The 21,813-nt window shown below is 34.8% G+C and overlaps 1 protein-coding gene across 1 annotated transcript in view; it reads right to left on the reverse strand.

The window, feature by feature from the left end:
• Positions 1 to 1,004: 1,004 nt before the first annotated feature.
• Positions 1,005 to 21,813, reverse strand: part of LOC110104171 (cactin) — a 41,934-nt gene continuing 21,125 nt past the window's right edge. The window contains exons 8-13 of the mRNA XM_020833159.2: positions 21,420 to 21,704; positions 20,516 to 20,654; positions 20,294 to 20,436; positions 18,924 to 19,097; positions 1,606 to 1,872; positions 1,005 to 1,519 (exon numbers count right to left, since the gene is read on the reverse strand). Of these exons, the coding sequence (XP_020688818.1) occupies positions 1,400 to 1,519; positions 1,606 to 1,872; positions 18,924 to 19,097; positions 20,294 to 20,436; positions 20,516 to 20,654; positions 21,420 to 21,704 (1,128 nt within the window). The 3' untranslated portion in view covers positions 1,005 to 1,399. The remainder of the gene's footprint in view (positions 1,520 to 1,605; positions 1,873 to 18,923; positions 19,098 to 20,293; positions 20,437 to 20,515; positions 20,655 to 21,419; positions 21,705 to 21,813) is intronic.

Below are 21,813 nucleotides of genomic sequence, written 5' to 3' on the forward strand. Positions count from 1 at the left end.
GGAAACCAAATCCTCAAAGCTCAAACAAAAACTATGGAAAGAGTACAACTACAAAATTTAACAAGGGTCTAATACCATGAGCACAACAACTACAGAATTTAGAAGAATAGAAAGAAAAGGAGAGCTCATCAACAATTGAATTTACAAAATTATCTTATTTTATTAATTCAAGATCTATATACAAGTTTGCAATTTTCATCCTTTTACAAGCATACATCAGCTAACAAAAAAAAGAGAGTAGAAGTGTAATTTCCTTCGTAGAGGACTAAAATTTGTCTCCTAAATCTATAAATTAAGAGAAGTCAACAGCTTCGCTTTGCACCTTCAAAAGACCGAGCACTCTACACTTTTGGGGCTTTCACAAAGCAATAGAAATGAGAAAGATTATGTGTGTGTGTGTATTTATATATGTGCGCCAAAAGCAGGCGAGGCCAGGATGTGAATTTTCAGAGCACACACCTGAAGAGCATATGAAGCAATGAGGTTAATGGATATACAGGTGTGAGAAAGCAAGGAGCGAGATGAGATAATATCAATCAATAAAGTGAAGAGAGAGAGAGAGAGAATGTAAGATTAAAATAAAAAGTGCAGTATAACTCATGATTATTTTTTAAAGAAACATGTCAACAAATTTTATAAGCAATATAATATTATTTAAATGGATATGAAATCCAAGAAAGCGAGAAAATTACATACATATTACATAGGCTAAACATAACTTGAGGATCCAATTAATTGATTAATATAAAACAAAAAACTTTTGATGTTACTAACAAAAATTCAATATAGGCTTTTCTACACATGCTGCTCATTAATCGATTCTTTTCTTTTTTTAGGGAGATAAATATATTCACACATGCTTTTAAAACTATGCTGATTTATTCCCCCAGTTTCATAAACAACCAAAATTTGAAGAAAAAGACTTCTTTTATTAGTACTTACGCATTGATAAACACATCTCTATAGACATCTCTATATGATGCATCAGTTAATCAAAGAATGCATAAATGCAAGAGTTACATCTATAAAGAAAATCAGAAATTACAATTGTTCGAACATTGCTACATCCCAATCAAACAATTAAGTAGGCTAAACGTAACAAACGCCACTCATCCAATCATGAAATCTGATTTACAAACATGATAAATTACAATTTCCCTTCAAACCACATGATGGCGACCATAACACGGTACATTATAGTACAGTTTCAATGGCTCGAGTAATTCTGACTAAAATTCACTAATTAGTAACAACTCGCATAGGCTTCATATGTACAGATGTCATTCTAAATATGAACAAAATTCGGCTTAAAAAAATAGCGGAGCGCTGGTCTTTAACTGCTGATCGATCACAGGAATTGCTCTCTCTGAAATATTGATTGACTGCAAACGTGGAATTGCTACCTACGATAACGGTATCGTTTGAAATTGAAGTAAACGTGCAGAATTCCTCGCTCGAATGTGCACTTAAAGCCCTTCTTATGAGAATACTCCCATTCCTTGTTAACTATTCGGAAGGCCTGCTTATAAGAATATTCATAATCAAACTATGAGCAAAATGCATTCATCTAAAATACGACAAAAAAAAAATCAAAGAAATACTTACAATGTCTTCATAAGGTGGTCCTGCATGAAATCTTATGATGCATGTTTCATTACTGATGCCATCCTTCTCTATCGTATAGATAGGAGCTTTTGATTTGTCAACAAGATCAGGATAAAATATATTAAACTTATAACCCTGCACTATTTTTGGGGGAGGGTTGTCATGATCGTAATGTGTTTGATTATATTTGTTCCATTCGTATCCTGTGTGAACCCGATTGAAGTATTTTGGCTTCCTTGGCCTATATTTGTCATGCCACCAATACACCTGTATGCGCACCTTAGCAGGTTAGCACAGTATTTAACTTCAAAAAAACACCTTCAAGGTAAGAAACAGAACTCAACACATCAAACAAGACATCAAAACAGCATATTGAAAAAATGTACATAACTATTAAACCAAAAAAGTATGTAAACACTCATAGAAACAACTGTTAACATATTTCAGATGAAAATATTCTTTTTAACATATTTTGTAACGAGATGCTGATATATACCACCAGTTGTGACGAGTTTCTGTGCAGATAGAAGAACATATTCCTCACAAAATTAATTGCCATGTAATTTCTACCATTTCATGATGTGTACCAGATTATCATTTTCTTTTAATAGAGGGCATCCAACAACCATGCTTCATTTCAAAGGAAGATGAGTTTTATAACTAGTACGAAGCTAATTACTAGCAAAATGATTATTTTTTATTATACATTTTTCTTAGTGATTGTGGATAGTCTGTTGACATATACAGCATTATGTTAACTCCTTAAATCAAAATCCAGCTCATTTTACTTTGCCAAAGATACATGTTTCTTCCCTGCAAATCAACTTGTTTGTATTTAAAGGGCATAAACTACAATAAATGGTGGAAGGACAAAGCTAAGCATGATCCCATACAAAGCGAGGCAGTTTCAAAAGTGGGGATCATATTCTTTTTCTATTTTAACTTACTGTTTAAAGGTCACCCAAAAAAATTAGAGTTGGAAGGAAATCAAAGCCAACTTAAGCACTTGAGTTGCTTGAGACTTCTATTGATTGATGGGTGTGACAAAACATTTTTGTTGCAATTCCTTCAGATATTTTCTATTAATTTCTTATTTTCAATTTTTTAAAAAATTTTTATGGCATCTTATTTTTTTATTACTTGTTGGTGATTCCAGGCCCAGATGAGATGATTAAGAGTAGATGTTAGGTTATGTCATATTAAAGCCAGTTGTAATAAAAATAAGCGAGGGTGGTGGAGTCAGATCTTATGGGTCTAAAATTTACTAATACAAATTAGGATGAGATGCATAATGAAAACACACAAAAGTCATAATTCGGAGGTTACATATTCTCAATTCTAGCAAAGGTTAGTTACATTTAATGCAAAAATATTAAACAAGCTTCTTTCATTTCCATAGTCACCAAATTCTGAAATCTCACAAGAAAAACTATATAATTTTAAATTTTCAATAATAATAACCAATTCACAATAAAAAAAAGAATATGGTATGTATCACACTTGGCAAAACTTCAACCACATACGCATGCCAAACTAAAACAAATTAATAACAGGAATCAGAACAGAAATCACTCAATGGAAGATTTAGGTGTCACGTCAGTACAAGGAGACTTGCCCCCATAATTAATTATCATCAAGATTTGCAAAGCAGTCAAATATTTCACATACAATATCACACAGATGAGTTGATGAAAACTGAAATTTTATTTCATTACTTAATATTCCAATAAAAGCTCAAAATAGTCCCCCGACTATTGATAAATATCTAATTTAGTCTCAGAGCTTCTAATTGCCCCATTTTAGTTTCTTGACTATTAGAAATTGAGTCAATTTAGTCTCAGAACCTAAAATAAGAGTTAACTCCAAGTTAAATATGAAAAGTATTTTAGGTAATGCAAGTGAATACGTTGCTCTACTTTATCATTTAATAAATTATACTTTATAATTAATCTAGTATATAATAAGGATGAATAAATAGTGAAAAAATTATTTTTTTAAAGAATAATCATGCATTGCTCTTTTTACCATATTTTAATAATTTTATAGATTATGTAGTAGATTAAAAATTATTAAAAATAAATTTAATTTTATATTAAAATATGATAAAGAAGAGCAATGTTAAATTTTGCTTTAAAAAAACTAAATTTTTTTCATTTCTTTTCACTCTTATTATGTAATAGATTAACTATATACTATAATTTAATAAATGATAAAATAGAGCAATGTAATATCATATTCACTTGTAATGCCTAAATTATCTTTCATATTTAACTTTAGAGTTAACTTTAACTTTTATTTTAGGCTCTTGGGCTAAGTTAGCTCAATTTATAATAGTCAAGAGACTAAAATAGGGCAATGAAAAACTTTGGGACTATATTGGACATTCATTAATAGTCGAGAGACTTTTTTGAGTTTTAGATCCTTAATATTCAATGTAGTTTCTAGTTCAAAAGCATCCAACGCAAAGTGGCCTTTCCTGAGCTGACCTCAATTTTTTTGGAAGCAAAAGTCAAACTTTTTATTTCCCGCATCGGAGAATGAATATAAAATCTTATTTATAAACAAAAAAAATAGATTCAAAATGCATTAACCTTTTAGAAGTTGTTATGATCTAATCAAATACAAAAGATTTCAATAAAAAATATGCAACGAGTTTTGAATCCAAATTTCTTCAGTGGAAAAAGCCCTACTTTACTAACAAATATGCTTGATGAGCAGAGAAACTATTCGTAACAATGGAGAATAGAGAGAATAGAGAGAAAAAGAGTAGACTAGCAAAATCTCCAATATCTCAATTAGAAAATAAAACAAATAGAGCACAAGAGATCTAGAAAAAGATCTAAAGGTCTAAGGGTTTAATGATCACATATTATTCCTCATCACCACTTTTTTATAGGATTTAAGAACTACAAAAACGATATACACAGAAAAATAAAAATACAAGCTATATGGAATACCCGTACAACGCTGCATGCTAATCTAGGACACATGTCATCACCTGATTGGTTGTAAAAGGGTGAAGTTGACAACTGGGCCAGTTGCTTGTCTTCAGGTGAGTTTGAGAGAAGCGAGTGACATGGGTTGAGTCTGTGGGTGAGCTCAAGAGGAGATGAACCCATTGCTACCAGTTGTCTAATTAGGTTGGCGAATGGTGTTGGGAGATTAACTCTTATATGTTCTTTTGCAAGTCTACCAAGTGAACAAGAGATGAGGGCTCTAGAGTAGTGGGCAACCTTCAAGTATCTCAAGGGAAATGCACTGTGAGATCAACTCTTATATGTTCTACTACGACTCCTAAACTTGAATTCAAATGAACTACTTGTGTTGTTGAAGGGGTGCCGATTGCAAGGGGGTCCCAAGAAGTGGTGCCTCTAGCTAAACATGTCTTGGTTGGCAAGGAAGAAGAGTTCGTCAAAAGACAGGGTGCTGCCAGCGAAGCAACGGCGACAATGATGGGGGTTTGAGTTGAGGCGCCGACTGTAGAGTAGGTGGAGGGCAAGTTCATGGGGATCCAAGAGATGCCCGCAACCTTATTCTCCTTTGGCTAGTATTCTAACTTCTTTCCTCCCCCAGGGTCGGTCTCACTGGAGATCATTGGAAGGCTTGCGACTCTGAAGAAAATGATGAATTTCCAGGGTGTTGGCGAGCCCAATGCTCGAAAAGGAGAGGCGACTCGTAGGGATGTCGCCGAGATGAAGAAGTTGCGGGATGCAATTGCCTTAAATGGGGGCCCAAATGATAGCCACAAAGAACCTCGTGGGCTCGATGAGGGCCGAAGGCATTGCAATTGTCAGCAAATTAAGCTGGAGAACTTCTAGGCAGGTGTCAAGTGTGGGCTCCAAAAATTTGAGTTTTTACGGCCCCAACCTCTTCGTGTATATTCGAGGATAGTTTTAACGGATTAAGTTTTGATAAAAATTTTTGGAAAACTGATTAGATAAAGATAAGACACTACCCAGATATTTCACCCACTTTATAATCTAAGTTCTAATTTCCTATAGGCATATACCCTTATATTTAATTATTCCTCCCGATAACAAAAAAAGCAATTTCAATTACGACTAGTCATTAGATAGGCACTAAGTACCTAGCATATAATAGCAATACATTTAAATAATTAAAACTAAAAAATATAAATTTATTGTCCTTTCACTTAAAAGTGGATGGTGGGAGAATAATGAACCCGACCAAAATCCTATTATTCCATCGTCCTGGGTCATCATAGTCTCTAGTTTACATAGTTCGATGAGATGGGTCGATAGGCACTAAGTGCCTAGCATATAATAGCAATACATTTAAATAATTAAAATAAAAAAATATAAATTTAGTGCCCTTTCACTTAAAAGTGGATGGTGGGAGAATAATGAATCTGATCAAAATCCTACTATTTCGTCGTCCTGGGTCATCATAGTCCCTAGTCTACATAGTTAGATGAGATAGTCGACCAAACCTGACAAAAGGATACTCGTTGGCAAATATAACCTGCTTCGTACGACGGCAACTTGTAGACCTAGATTGAATATTTGTCTAAGGGATGAATTCAAATCAATCTGAGCGAACAAAAGGTTGTGTGCCTTATCGATTATGCCCTATGATTCATTACTTAAGGACATAAACCATTAGAGAATATGCAAGCTTTAGTCGTGACAACAATATAGTGGAGTCGTTGGGCAAAGCCACTAAGTTGGTGGGCCTCGGTCAAAATCTTTACCACGTGGAGCCCCACAGTTCCTTTATGGAGCCGTTAGGCCAAACCACTGATTAAAGGACCAATCATAATCGTTTACCACGTAGAGTTGTTGGGTCAAACTATGAGTTATGTGGAGCTATTGGGCTATAAGCTGTCGATTAGAGGATATATATTACATCTTTAGAAATTATCTGACAATGAATGTTAGTAATACTCTCAATCGAACAGTCGCTTTATGTGGGTTGAAGTTATTTTGAATGTGCCCTCACCAAACCTTTGTGGAGGGTGGATTGGTTTTTATTTAAATTAGATGATTAATTTCCATTAAGTATTTAGAATTTGATAGATATTTAGAATTAGATGATTTTGAAATTTATTTTCAACATGACCATCATCAAGGTTTTAAATAATCAATTTTTTTATTATCTGAATTTTGTCAACTTTGCCCATTTAGTGACAAAGGATTGGGTTCAATCTAAAGTTCATATAACATTTTTTAAGGTAGCGTCCACTCTAGTTAAAATTAGTTTTCAACACGTCCATCATTGGGGATTTAAATAATATATATTTATCATATGAATTTTGTCAACTATGTTTTCCCACCAATTGAGGGTCAAAGTCATTTTGAGCGTTACAACATTTAATAATAGCTCGCTCCAATTGACATTCACTTTCAATATACCATCATCAAAAGATGACAATAAAGTCTCTTTCAAAATGTTCCTATTTTATAGGAGTTTAGACACATTTAAAACATAAGATCTCCTCTGATTGAAATTAACTTTCGACACAATCATCATCATGGTGATGTTAAAGCCATTTGAAATGTCTGTATTTTATCAATATTTAGAGCTCTTCAAAAGATGGGTTCTCATCCCGTTGAGATTAACTTTCAACATAGTCTAATCATGGATTTAAATAATTCATATTTGATTGTTTAAACCTTGTCTACTCTATAGGCCAACTAAGAAATGACCAGGTTCATCAATTGATTATTAAGTGAATGCTGGAATTGATAGTTTTTATCTTTATGATGAAATTAATTTGCAAAGACTTTGAATGCTTAATGTGGACATTAATATTAAATATTATGGTGGATTAACGATTAGGCATGAATAGGAGTGGAGATTTTCTGTGACAAAAAAGAAGGATAAGCCTAAGTACCAATTGTCAGATGGGTAGAGAATTTTTAACAATAAATATTTGGCAATTGTGAGGTGAGTTCCCATGAACAATGTGAGGACTCTCTTAGTGATGGCGGCTCGCCTAAGGATGGCAACTCGAGGTAGATAAATGGCAGCGATTTTAGAGAGAGGAAAAAAATGATAGTTCAAGAAAATACGATAGTGACTCGAGTTCTTTCATAATGATGGAGTCTAAAAAAAAATCTTCGCATTTAATGCTCATTTGAGGGCTACCTTGATTACCGCACGCCATACATTTCTTATAAATAGGAGTGGTAGGGCCCCATGGGTAAGATCTTTTCTTGAGGTTTACACTCACGCTCGCTTCAACTTGCTTACAACTCGAGCTCTTGCCATTGCTACTCTAAGGAAGTGCGTGAGCAAATTTACTAGAAAGAAATACTTGTTGAGTTCAAGGTTAATAGACAAGTATGCAGAGTTGTTGTTCAAGGCTTAATGCTACTCACATACTAATTTTACGGTAAGATGGTAACTAATAGCGAGTGTATCAACATTTTCTTTAATGATGAGGTGGTCGTCTCTACTGACCACATCGAGCTACATCTAAGTTCCCAATATGTATTGAGTTGGGAGAAGTACAAACTATTATGGAGTCATCACAAGGCAAGTGCTTCGGAATCGGTGATGGTGGTGTCCTTCAGGACAGATCTCACCACCGTGGCCGATAAGAGTAGGAGGCTTGCTGGGCCATCTAAATCCTCCGAGGAGTCGACTAGTGACTCATTGCAAGAGAATGGGTCAAACTCGCCTGTCGAGAAGGATGAGGAGCGGGTGTGATGGTGGTGTAATAACCAAATAAAGTTTATTTTTTTTATGATAGCTTGGACTCGCACTTGACAAAGCTCACCCCGGAGGAGATCAATTTCTCTGTTGTTAATGCGCTATGGCACACATGACAAACCAATTTCTTCCTTGCTCGCTGGCAAATCCATCATGCGGAGTTAGCTAATCCCTGGACAGAATTTACAAGGAGATCCATCGCTACCTAGAAGAGGAGTGAGCAGAGAAGCTCGACTACCCAAACAAGGTGAGCACCTTGGAAGATGAGCTCGCCAAGGCTAATGACAAACAACGAGATAAAAACTCAAAGTTAAATAAGTTTACCACTGATGTTATTTGTTATGAATGCAAAAATTCAAGTCATATCCGATCAAAATGCCCAAGCTTAAAGAACCACCCGGTGAAGAAAAAGGGTGAGAAAAAAAAGCGACACAAAAAGAGCAAACAAATTTTGACTAATACTCATTAGAGACAGAAGCTGAAGAGGAGTGAACCAATTTATATCTCATTAAAAAAAATTCTGGCGACTCCAACAGCGATCACGTGTGCTCTCACAAGAGATCCAATGAAAGCATGTGGTATCTAAACAACGGATGTTCACGACACATGACTAGAGATATGAAACAATTCATCACGCTGGAAGCCAAGAGTGTGGAGGAAAGATAACACTTGGAGATAATACTATCAGAAAGGTAGTGGATGCATGTACTATAAACAAAACTGACAAATTCTCTATTGAAAATATTTTGCTAGCAAAAAGTTTAAAACACAGTATCAATCATCTGTGATAAATGATTCAATATAAAATTTCTTCCGACAAAATGCTTGCTAATACTAAATGACAGAACTATTTTAGAAGGATTAAAAGTAAACAATATTTATATGATTGATTTAAACTACATTGATAAGTCAAGTGATGATTATTGCTTCAAGTCAATTATAGATGAATCATGATTATGGCATAATAGACTATGTCAGTGCAAGTATGAAAACTCTTAAGAAAATCACTCAGTTAGAATTGGTTAACGGAATTCCTATGCTAGAATTTTTTAAAGAATATCTTTGTGATGCACGTCAATTAAGGAGCTAAACCAAATTCTCGTTCCATTCCATTAAGGATGTAATAACCACTAGACATTTAGAAGTACTTCACATGAATTTATTTAGACCTATTAGTAATGTGAGTCTACAAGGGAAGCCATTTGGATTTGTAATTGTTGATGATTACTATAAACTTGGTTAAATTCATTGTACATAAGTGCGATTAATTTGAGGAATTTAGATTCAAAGAAAAATATGAAGTTTAATTTCTACAATTTATAATAATCACGGAGAGTTTGAAAATAAAAAATTTAAAATATTTTGTCAAGATTCTAGAATAGAATATAATTTCTCAGCCCCTAGAACATCACAACATAACGGTATAGAAGAAAGAAAAAAATAGAACATTACTAGAAGCTACTAGGACAATTTTGAGTGAGTATAGTCTACCCAAATACTTATGGGCAGAGACAAAGAATAATGTTTGCTATGTTCTTTATAGGATAAATATTATATCCAAATTGAATAAGACACCTTATAAGTTGCTTAAGGGTAAAATGCCTAATTTGTCTCATCTGCATCTGTTTGGATTTAAGTGTTTTGTTTTAAATAATGAAAAATCTTATTTAGAGAAATTTGATGCAAAGGCAGATGAAATGGAGTCTTTTTAGGTTATTCCTTTAGTATGCAAGGTCTATAAAATATTTAAGAAAAATATTTTAATGTTTGAGAAATCCACCCATGTTATATTTAATGAATCAGATAGGAATTCTGAAGCTAGAAAAATTGATGATGAAGGTAAGAAGATATAGCCCATAAAGTTGAAAATGCCAAATTAGAGGAATAAAGAAGAAGTTCATGATCCATTATCTAGAGAATGGAGATATGCATCTAATTACCCTAGAGAACTTATCTTAAGAGATCCATCCATAGGAGTTAGGACTAGGTATGATCCTAGGAAGGAAGTTATCCACATAGCTTTCATCTATATTGATAGGAAGATAAATTTTGGACTATTGCGATGCATGAAGAGTTAATCAATTTGTTAAAAATGATGTGCGAGAGTTAGTGAGTAAACCCACTGATCAGAGCGTTGTTTTAACTAAATATGTTTTCAAAAAGAAATTAAATGACTCTAGATCAGTTGTTAGAAATAAGGCTAGATTGATAGCTAATGGGTACATATAAATAGAAGAAATAGATTTTAAGGAGATCTTTGCCCAAATAGCTAGATTAGAAGCCATTAGGGATTATTAACATTTCCATGCTTTAAGTGTCTTTTTGAATGGTGTGATTAAAGAAGGTGTCTACACATAACAATCCCCAAGTTTTGAAAACTCGGCATTTTCAAATCATATCTATAAATTTAAAAAAATATTGAATGAGCTTAAGCAATCACCTAGGGCATGATATGATAAACTTAACAATTTTTTATTATAAAAATCCTTTGTTAAGAGGACTATATATATTATCCTAATTATCAAGAAAATTGGAGATACATATTCATTGTTCAAATATGTGATGTACTTTTGGATCCACCAACAATGATTTATGAAAATAATTTCTACCACAATGAGTAGTGAATTCGAAATGAGTATGATGGGCGAGTTAACATATTTCCTTAGTTTTAATGTTAAGCAAAGAGAGGATAGAGCCTGATACAATTGGAGGGGCCAGCAAGCCCAGCCGTCCGATCTAATGGACCTAAACAGTCATCTGGTTGTGCAGAACCTGGAGCAAAAAACAAGGAAAATTCGGCCCCTCTTGAGGGGTCTAGCAAAGCTTTGATTCATTATGTTAAGAGGAATAATAAGTGAATTATTTAGGAAAAGATTTTCAATTTGAATTTAAATAAGAGAGGAAATATTATTTAGGGATGTTTCCTAAAATATGTTTAATTATTTAGAAAATTTTCTTAAATTATATTTAATTATTTAAGAATGTTTCTTAAATTATATTTAATTGTTTAGGAAGATTTCCTAAAGCATGTTTAATTGTTTAGAAAGGTTACGTAAATAAGGTTTAATTGTTTAGGAATGTTTCCTAAATTATGTTTAATTATTTATGAATGTTCAATTTATGATTGTGTTTTAGTGCTACTTAAGAAGGGGATTGTCTAGGCTTTATGATATGTTATTGCTGAGTTTTATGTTCTTAGTGTTTGTTGTAAGTATCTAGCGGCGTCTAGGTCTTGTAAGAGAGACGGTCTATCTCTTCAATAGTAGATCACCTGTATCATGCTTTCATATTGTAGAAATAATATAAAATCAGCCACTTTTTTGGGCATTCATGCTATTTTCTATTGATTGGTTTGTTGTTTTTACTTCTCAATCGTATCAAATTGGTATCAAAGCAAGGCTTTGGAGATATGATAGCAAAAAAGGTGGATGAATTAAAAGGCAAAGTGGAGCAAATCAAATCCCGGATGGAGGAAAAATTCTCAACCATCGAAGGAAGGTTTTCAACTATGGAAGGAAGGTTTACAACCATGGAGAGTCATTTAGGAGGGATGGGGGAAAAGATAAGGAAGCTCATTGAGATGCAATTCAAAACTCAAATGACAGTTCTGATTACTAACCCTAATCAAGATTTGATCGAGATACCCTTGGCCAAATTCCTAATTTTGTGTTTAGAAAGGTTACCTAAATAAGGTTTAATTATTTAGGAATGTTTCCTAAATTTTGTTTAATTATTTATGAATGTTCAATTTATGATTGTGTTTTAGGGCTACTTAAGAAGGGGGTTGTCTAGGCTTTAGGATATGTTATTGCTGAGTTTTATGTTCTTAGTGTTTGTTGTAAGTATATAGCGGCATCTAGGTCTTGTAAGAGAGACGGTCTATCTCTCTAATAGTAGATCACCTATATCATGCTTTCATATTGCAAAAATAATATAAAATCAGCCACTTTTTTGGGCATTCCTGCTATTTTCTATTGATTGGTTTGTTGTTTTTACTTCTCAATCATATCAAATTGGTATCAAAGCAAGGCTTTGGAGATATGATAGCAAAAAAGGTGGGTGAATTAAAAGGCAAAGTGGAGCAAATCAAATCCCGGATGGAGGAAAAGTTCTCAACCATCGAAGGAAGGTTTTCAATTATGGAAGGAAGGTTTACAACCATGGAGAGTCGTTTAGGAGGGCTGGGGGAAAAGATAAGGAAGCTAATTGAGATGCAATCCAAAACTCAAATGACGGTTCTGATTACTAACCCTAATCAAGATTTGATCGAGATACCCTTGGCCAAATCTAAGGGAAATGAGATCGAATGGGACAAGTTCGACGAGAGTTCCTTTCATCAAAAGCCATCTATTAAGGCTCTAATATGGTGCAAATCAGGGTTTCTGGATGGGGGCAACAAGGAGGATTTTTTTTTTTTTTTTTTTTTTGTGGAGGGGGTATGGTGGCTGAATATTATGGGAGGCATTACAGGCAAAGCGAGTGGACCATCGGAGAAGGAATGGATCAAGAGCCACCTCCTAGGACTCCGATAAAGGGCAAAATATATTTTTCAAATGGGGGGACAGCAATAAGGGAATTTTGTCATTATGGTGGTGGGGTGAACACTACTATGGGAGATTTTTTTGGGCAAGGGGAGTGGACGATCAGAGCAAGGGGTGGGCCGAACCATAGGGATCAAGTTATGTGAGGAGGTAAGAAATGTGGGATTCCCACCCTCGATATATGGGGAAAACATGGTGGGAGAACGACAATCGCTACACTGGAAATCGAAGAAGCTATTGCGGCAATGGTGATCCCAAGGTGAGGAAGTTGAAAGTGTGAATGATTGAGGATAAGGTTAAGGCATATGAACGTCTAGAAATTTCATATGCTCACAAAGTTTCAGCAGTTCCATACTTTATCTTCTGCAATGATGGAAAAACTTATAATACACTGGAGGGTGCAAATCCAACAGCTTTGGCTAATAATGTTGCGAAAATTGCTTAAACTACTAATAATGTTGAATCAGCTACACCTGCAAGCCTTGGGATGCTACAGGTCCAACAATTCTTGAAACGATTAATGATTTGGCAAAGCAAAATAGCTCTTCAAAAACTAAGACAAAAAATTATATGCCAACTAAAAATTTTGACCAGACGATTATGGCAGCTAGTAAATTCTCATCCTGTTTTATTGCTTATGAAAGGAAATCCTGAGTTATTGTTTATGAAAGGAAATCCTGATCAACCCAAGTGCAAGTTTAGCCCAAAGGTGGTTGAAATTTTGAAGAATGAAGGGGTTGAATTTGGAAGTTTTGTCAGATGACGATGTCCATAAGGGCATGAAGAAGTTATCCAACTAGCCAACTTTTCCTCAACTCTACTGCAAGGGTGAACATTTTTGGTGGCTGTGATATTAAAATTGCCGTGCATGAAAGTGGAGAATTGAAGGATGTGTTTCGAGATCATGGAATCCTTCTTATGTCAAAGGAGAACCTACCATATTTTGGAGCTCAGGGATTTGGAAACGATGGATCAGCTAGCTCCACAACTCTTAGTAATGCTTTAGCTTCTCAATTGGGAACTCTCATAGATTCAAGTCTTGTTGTATTGTTCATGAAAGGAAAACCTAAAGAGCCTAAGTTTGGTTTTAGGAGCAAGGTTGTTGTCTTGTTGAGCTCCTCAAGAAGGAGAAGATCAAGATTCAGAGCCTTGAAGAGACATCTATTGAGGGCTCAACAGATTATGAAGAAACAGGCTGACGGGCATAGAAAGGACATCTAGTTTAAAGTGGGGGAGAGGGTGTTCTTGAAGCTCCGACCGTATAGACAGAAGATAGTCGCCAATAGGAGGAATGAGAAGCTTGCTCCAAGGTATTTTGGGCCTTATGAAGTGTTGGAAAAGATCGGAGCAGTGGCATATCGACTAAAGCTACCATCAACGGTGACTATACATCCGGTCTTTCATGTATCGCAGTTGAGAAAAGTCATTGGTGACTATACTGCCAATTCCGAGCTACCGGTGACACTTACTGAGGATTTCGAGGTGGTATTGGAACCCTTAGAACTGATGGGCGTTCGACAGAAAGAAGATGGAACTAAGTGTTGATCCAGTGGAAGAACCTTCCTGACTACGAGGCCACGTGGGAACCATACGAGAGGATGAAACATCAGTTTCCCAGCTTCCACCTTGAGAACAAGGTGGTTCTTTGGGAGCAGGGTAATGTTACGGAACCAACCAAACCGGCCAAGGAGGGGCCGGTCCAGTTCTATAAGAGGCGGGCTAAGCCGCCTCCTTGATGTATTTCCGCCCAACTTGTGGGCCCCCCTTGAGGCGGCAATAGGAGAGAGGAGAAGGAATTTTGAAATTAATTTATATTAGGGAAGTGGATTTAATTAATTAAAAGATTTGATATCTTTTGTATTAATTAAATAATATCTTATATTATGAAGTTTTTAAGGAGGTGGAGAGGGCTATTTGAAGGGGATGAAGGGACTAAGGTAGGTATGCTTGATTATTATTCTCTTGGAGTCTCTTGGATGTCTTGGGCTCTAGACTTGGTGTCTAGAGATTGGGAGAGAACGATCCTCCTCTCGAATAGAGGATCAATTGTATCTTGTTTTATGTTTGTTTTGCTTTATCTTATATAATCAAATCTATTGTTTTGAGTTGATTTCATTAGTATTATTTTGTTCTTTATCGCTGTTTTACCAATTCATTGTTAGGGTTGCTTGCGAACTCAAGTATTTCCGATAGGATTACTTGTGAACCCAAGTATTTCATATCATTCACACAACCCGATGGCCTTACTATTGAAAATTAGCTGATGAGTGTGAGAGTGAGAGAGAGAGAGAGAAAGAGAGAGAGAGAGGGAGAGAGAGATTGAGGTAAAAAGCTCTGCCATGGCCATTTAATTAAATAGAACATACATGTCACATGGGATCAAAGGACTTTAAATAACCATCAAACAAAATGTGAAATTGCCAGAAGTAGTCAACTTATGTTGCACCGATACACCTATTTATAGAGGCATGCAGCATTGAATAAGCGCCCGATACGGCTAGGACACGTGTCGGATACGACAATGAAGTATCCGATCAAAAAAAAAAATTAGGACGCACGTATCGGATACATGTGCCCTAATAAAAAAAACCGCAATTACCTAACGTGTGAACCGTTGAAGCCGTATATCATTACCGCGAGTGAGTTAGGGCATTTTATTTTCGGTTTACGCGAGCAAAAGGCGAGGGGCGCATTAGCGAGAGAAAGCGACATTCTCGTCAGAGGGAAGGTGACAGGCTATTGAGCAGGAATCAACGGGCTATTGAGTAGGAGACGTGCGTGTTAGGCGAGCAAGAAGGTGACAGGAAGAAATGGGCTCGTGAGCAACGAGACCACCAAACGTCCTTCATTTCTTCGTCTTTGTCTAAGGTTCCTTTTCTTCGTCGTAGTCTTCACGCCCGTCCCGCTCGTTGCCTATGAAGGCCCATCTTGAGGGTTTATTTTCTTTGATTTAGGGTTACCGTTCTTCATCTTCACGAGCAGAGTGTAGATACATGAGCATAAGGCGTACAACAACTCTACAGGCATGTTGCTGAAAATTTAAATTTTTTTATTTTTTCCATCAGCTTCTCATCATTTTTCTATTAAGTTTTCTATGTTGAAAATGAAACAAGTTGAGTGTATTGCAATCTTTTTTTTTAATAAATTCTGCATTATTTTTTCATTGTCCACATCTCTATTTACATTTTTCATTGACAAATAAAATAATTTAAAGTGTATTTATATTTCACTGACAGTTTTCATTTTTCTATTATGTTTTCTATGTTGACAGTTTTCTTGATTAGAATTAGACTTCATAATTATCAATTGAGGCAATATAAATTGTAGTACAAAAGATGTGGTTTGTTTGGATAAATAAAATTGATCTGTTTGGTTACTTATTAAAGTATTGGTTTAATTACTAGGTAAAATTATATATAGTTTAATTTATCCAAAGTCAAATCGAATTGATCAAATTAAAGTTTAGTTTTGATGAAGTTTGTTTGAAAAATAATTTGATTGGCTTGATTTCAATTAGGTGACTTTAAGATAGAAATGATATTTTAGAGAATGTTGCAATGGGTGCAAATGAGTTTAAATGAGTTTGGGAAATTGTTTGAAAGATTAAGCTTTGTGTGCAAATAAGTTTGCTTTAAGGAGATAATAAAATGTGGGATGTTGCTAGAGATTGATTTGAATCTTTGATATGAGAATATTAGAAATAGCTAATCTTTCACTTGATGAGCCTGAATTGGAAGCTATTATATTTATTGAAGATGATATAGAAGTTCAAAGACAAACCACTGAAGAAGCTATTACTATCATTCTTTCTATTGCATAGTTGAAACTTCATGTGCTAGACAATTTATATTTTTGTTTTTGTACTAGACATTTACTTGTGTTCAAACACAAGGTGGATTGACCAAGTATTTCCCTATTTCGGTTGGGTTACATCAAGGATCAGCTTTAAGCCCATATCTTTTTGCTTTAGTCATGGATGTTCTCACTAGACATTTGCAAGAGGATGTACCTTGGTGTATGCTTTTTGCTGATGATATTCTTCTTGTTGATAAGACTAGAGAGGGAGTTGAAGGTAAACTTGAATTATGGAGGTCAACTTTAGAGTCTAAAGGTTTTCGCTTGAGTAGATCTAAAACGGATTATATGGAGTGTAATTTTAGTAGTAATAGACCTAGTGAGGGGATTGTGACTTTGGGCGATCAAGTCATTAATAAGAGTATATGTTTTAGATATCTTGAATCTATTGTGCAGAGTGATGGTGAAATAGATGGGGATATTATCAGCAGAATTCAAGTTGGATGGTTGAAGTAGAGGAATGCATCGGGCTTGTTATGTGATAGAAATGTACCTCTCAAACTTAAGGGAAAATTCTATAAGATAGTAGTGAGGCCTACAATGCTTTATGGTGCCGAATGTCGGCCATTAAAAGAGAAGCATAATACTAAGTTAAGTGTGGCAGAGATGAGGATGCTCATGTGGATGAGTGGCTTTACCCTTAGAGATAGGATACGAAATGAGCATATACGTGAAAAGGTTGGAGTAACTCCAGTAGAAGATAAGATTAGAGAGAGTCGCCTTAGATGGTTTGTTCACATAAAACGGTGGCCTTCCGATGACCCGGTTAGGAGAGTAGAGGTATTAAATTTGACTTATGTTAAGAAAGGTAGGGGTAGACCTAAAAAGACTTGGTTAGAAAATATTAGGAATGACCTTTCTTTATTAGATTTAAACGAGAATTTGACTTTTAATAGGACACAATGGAGAAAAAGGATTCATGTAGCCGACCCCGCGTAGTGGGATAAAGGCTTGATATTATTGTTGTTGTTGTACTAGACATTTAATGTTTACATTAATTTTGATATTATAAGCTACAAGGCTACAAATGATGTTGCTTTCATTTTTCTTTATCATTCCAAATATTATACTTTGATTGCTTTCTTAATTTTTATGTATGATTTATATATTATAATGACGTGTCCGCGTCGTACTCATATCCTGTATTTTTAAAAATTGGTGTCTCCCGTATCCGTATTGTGTCGTATTCGTGTCACCGTATCCGTATCGGTGCAACATAGCAATCAACTGAAGCATCTCTAGAAAACTCAAGCTTCCACTACACACTTTATAACATGCAATTAAATGTACAATCCTGTAACAGATATATCACAAGTTTTTATAAGTCATAAAAGACAAAATAGTCAAGAAATTTTATTTAAAAAACAAATTATACATTTGAAGGCACATTAACTGAGAATATTCAAAACTAAAGAAAAGCTAAAACTTGAGCATAAAAAAATGTTCTTCATCAAAAGACCAAGGGAACCAATAACACCATATCTACTAAAAAGATAATCCATCGCATAAACAGTATCCACGCCAGTAGCTGTTTTCTTCAATAGAACTTGCGACAACATCAACAAATGAATATATGAAAGAGCTTCCTCCTAGCAAAGACTTATCCATTATATTTGTACAAAGAAAATGAACTGTTGGTAATGAGTAAGAAGTCGATAAGAAGTCGATAAATTTCCCAGAAAAAGAAAATATTTGATATCATTTTATTAAATACTGCAATATCAGTTTTTATTCTAGTGTAAGTTATGGACTCTTGGGCAACTAGTTGAATGCATAGGATAGCCCCCGCTATTTCAAATGCCATAAACATAATGCAGTCTTTCTTTCCTAATCAGCTCATACATTTGTGGCTACGTATAAAATAGGATTAATAAACAATCAAGTTAAGAATGAATTCAGCTATCTTTGAAAACTGGGATCTGCAAAATAAATTGTTGATATAAGATTATTATTCATACCAGAATTTTGACAATCTTTTTTTAAACAAAAATTAACCAAATTGCTTGAGTAAAAGATGTCTATTATCTATATAATAGTGGCACGAAATTCCATCTATTGCACTATTTCTCTAACCTTCAGGAGCTCCAACCACTCAGTTTGTTTACAGCACTATTCATTGAAACAATAGGATTCAAGTCAGTTAAGCCGCAAGAAGAATCAGCTAGGTTCAAAACACTATATGAATCAGAGTTGCATGAGAAATAGTAAATCTAGGAAAAAAAAAATAGTCAAAAAAATATAACTCACTTGTGAATCCAGATTAACTTCAGCACCAGCACCAAAAACAGCGTCACCTTCCTCCATTGCTCCCATTGCTTTAACTGCTTTCAGTTCCAAGTCATCAGGCACAAGCGCTTTTGCATGCATTGCTTCCTTAATCCTTCTTTGTTGCTCTGTTAGTACAGCTTCACGTTTTCGATTCTGGAAATGCAGGTGAAGTTGAGTATTTAAATAGAAGCATAATACATGAACTCTAAGCTGCTGCATTCTTAATTTGAGATGGTTCATGGATATGGATGTATAATTTTATACTTAATTGGAAAATAGAATGTAAGGATGCTTCTCATGGCTTTGTGATTGAAGAATATTTTGATGCCCTCAGAATATATCATAAAAAGCAATGAGATCAGGCCAACAAGCATACTGTAAGGATATGAGTATCAGGCAGGTAGCAAAGAAGGGGGAAATGAGTAAAATAAGCACGATAAGAGAATGCTGAGATGAGCATGCCAAAAAAAGAATTTTGAAATATGAACAAACAAATTAATAACAAAGAAAGTTAAACAGCAAAATACTCCTCACTCTATCAAGTCAATGCATTTCTAACATCATTTCTTAGTTTTACATAATCAAAACATGTGATATCATCCCAGCACTTGCTCGAACATTAAACTCTTATGTGTAGCTAGTAGAACAGACAAATGTTTTAACTCTGTTGCTATGAGAACTATTAAGTAGGCAAATGATTGGAGGAGTATCTACCGGGTACAAGTTAGAAGCAATACAAAGTTGTACAAATTAATATGGCTAGAAAATATTTATAATTCCAAATATAACACCCACTATGATTATTAAATAGGACTGCATGGTAAAGATTTCAAATGGCACAAATCCCATGAGAGAAGTGAATGTGTTTGAGATAAAAGAAATAGATTGAAATAGTCTACTCACTCCCAATAAATTGCACAGAAACGCACCAGTACAAAAAGAAAAGATTAAATAACAGTTAACGTACAATGGTTAGATTTAACAAAGTTAACCTGCCTAGAATAATATATTTGAAAAAGAAATAGCAAACTACCAACAATACCCATATTGTTATTAATAGAATTGATTCACAAAGGGCTGGTATTGCCAAACAAAAACCATTTGGCATTTGGATCATTATCACAGGTCACTACAGACGGGAAATCAGGATTACATTTTCTTTGGTTCAGTCTTCAACTCTTGACGGTAAAGGAACCAAGTTATTGCACAGTTAACTAAATTGCCTTTAGAGGGGAAGGATTGACACTGTTCAATATGGTTATGAAAGGCTTCTGTTGGAGACTATAATTAATGCCTGCAGTAACTAAGTGTAGTTCTTCCATGCATGTAACGAAATTAAGATTCAGTACCAAGTCAGCCTGGTCTTCTTCAGGATCAATGGCTTCCTCATCCTCATCGCATTGCAGCAGCTCAGGGGAGAATGAGCCAGTTTCTCCCTCTGGTTCGTTCTCTGATTCATCCATTTCAATCTCAACAAAAGCTTGTTGATGATCTATAAAAGAAACATTTATCAGCCATACGCCTTAAACTGAATGAAAAAAAAAGTAATAAATGGAAACAAAAAGTCATACCCTCCACGACTTGTACATTATCCACCTCAATTGGCTTCATAGCTTCAGAGTTTTCTAAACCTCGTTCGACCTTCACAGGTTGCTCTAGATGCAGGAGATGCTTTCTCAAGAGATTGGCATGAATTTCCCTCAAACAAGCCTGCATTCAATCATAAAATAGACATATAAATATAATTAACTCTTCAATAATAAGTAAATATACTTTATCTGAGTCATTATATCCTTTTCTATAACTGTGGCTACTCATTTATGGCTGTAAAAGAATTATCATTAACCGCAATGGACCTTGATACAAGCAAAATATGCAAGATGAGCTGCAAAGATGGCCCACTACTTGTACAAGTATTTAAGAATAAAATATGCTATGTAATATGCCATATACGAAAGGGTTCAAGGGAATTTTTTGCATGGGTCCTTTTTATTTCAAGAATATGCAGCTAAAACCGCATGCTTATTATAATGGAAAACTATTTCCTTCCCATCAACAATCCAGCATCTAAAATTTTTTAATTATTCAAAATCAAGCAATAAGATTTAATGCAAATTTTCAGAATATCATAAGGTCAAGTACGTTATAACCATGAGGATTTCAATGGGTAAATAATTGCAAGTGCGCATGTCCTGCAAAATGAATTGTAAAGCACAACACTAACTCTAACCAAGAACAGTCACCTTTTGAATATATATATGTATATATATATATATATATATATATATATATTAACAGTCACCTTTTGCATATGATTCTGTAACAAATCCAAAAGAATCAAGCTCAGAAGAAATATGGAATATTTTATCAATTCACGTGACAAGCTCACACATCATACACAAAAACTAATAGATAACAGGTAACGAAAGCGCACAACCACAAATTATCATAAAGATCATAGATAGCAACTTTTACCTTCGCTTTGTAAATTTGAAGACGTTTTATAACAGCTTCCCAGTATTCAACAACCTTAGCAGTACCAGACCGCATCTGTAACTCGATGTTTTCTTGCATTTTTTCCAATTCGACAAATGATTTGCCTTCTAAAAGTCCCTTGACATCTGATTCAATGCTTGAATGTAAACCCCTTTCTTCAGCAAGAATGTCAGCAGGTGGTTCCTCGCCACGCACCCTAGCACGATCCAGTGCATCCCTTTTCCTAGCCTCAGCTAGCTCCCAGTTGCATACTACCATTAAGGCCTGCATGAAATATGTTTTTATAAGATGCACTGAATTATGAGGTATATAAATCCCCACCAAAGCATTTGAGACATTCAAAAGTAATATAAAACTATTCCCATGTTCTACT

This window comes from Dendrobium catenatum, unplaced genomic scaffold (genome assembly GCF_001605985.2).
Source record: "Dendrobium catenatum unplaced genomic scaffold, ASM160598v2 original_scaffold_86101, whole genome shotgun sequence".
NCBI classification, from domain to species: domain Eukaryota; kingdom Viridiplantae; phylum Streptophyta; class Magnoliopsida; order Asparagales; family Orchidaceae; genus Dendrobium; species Dendrobium catenatum.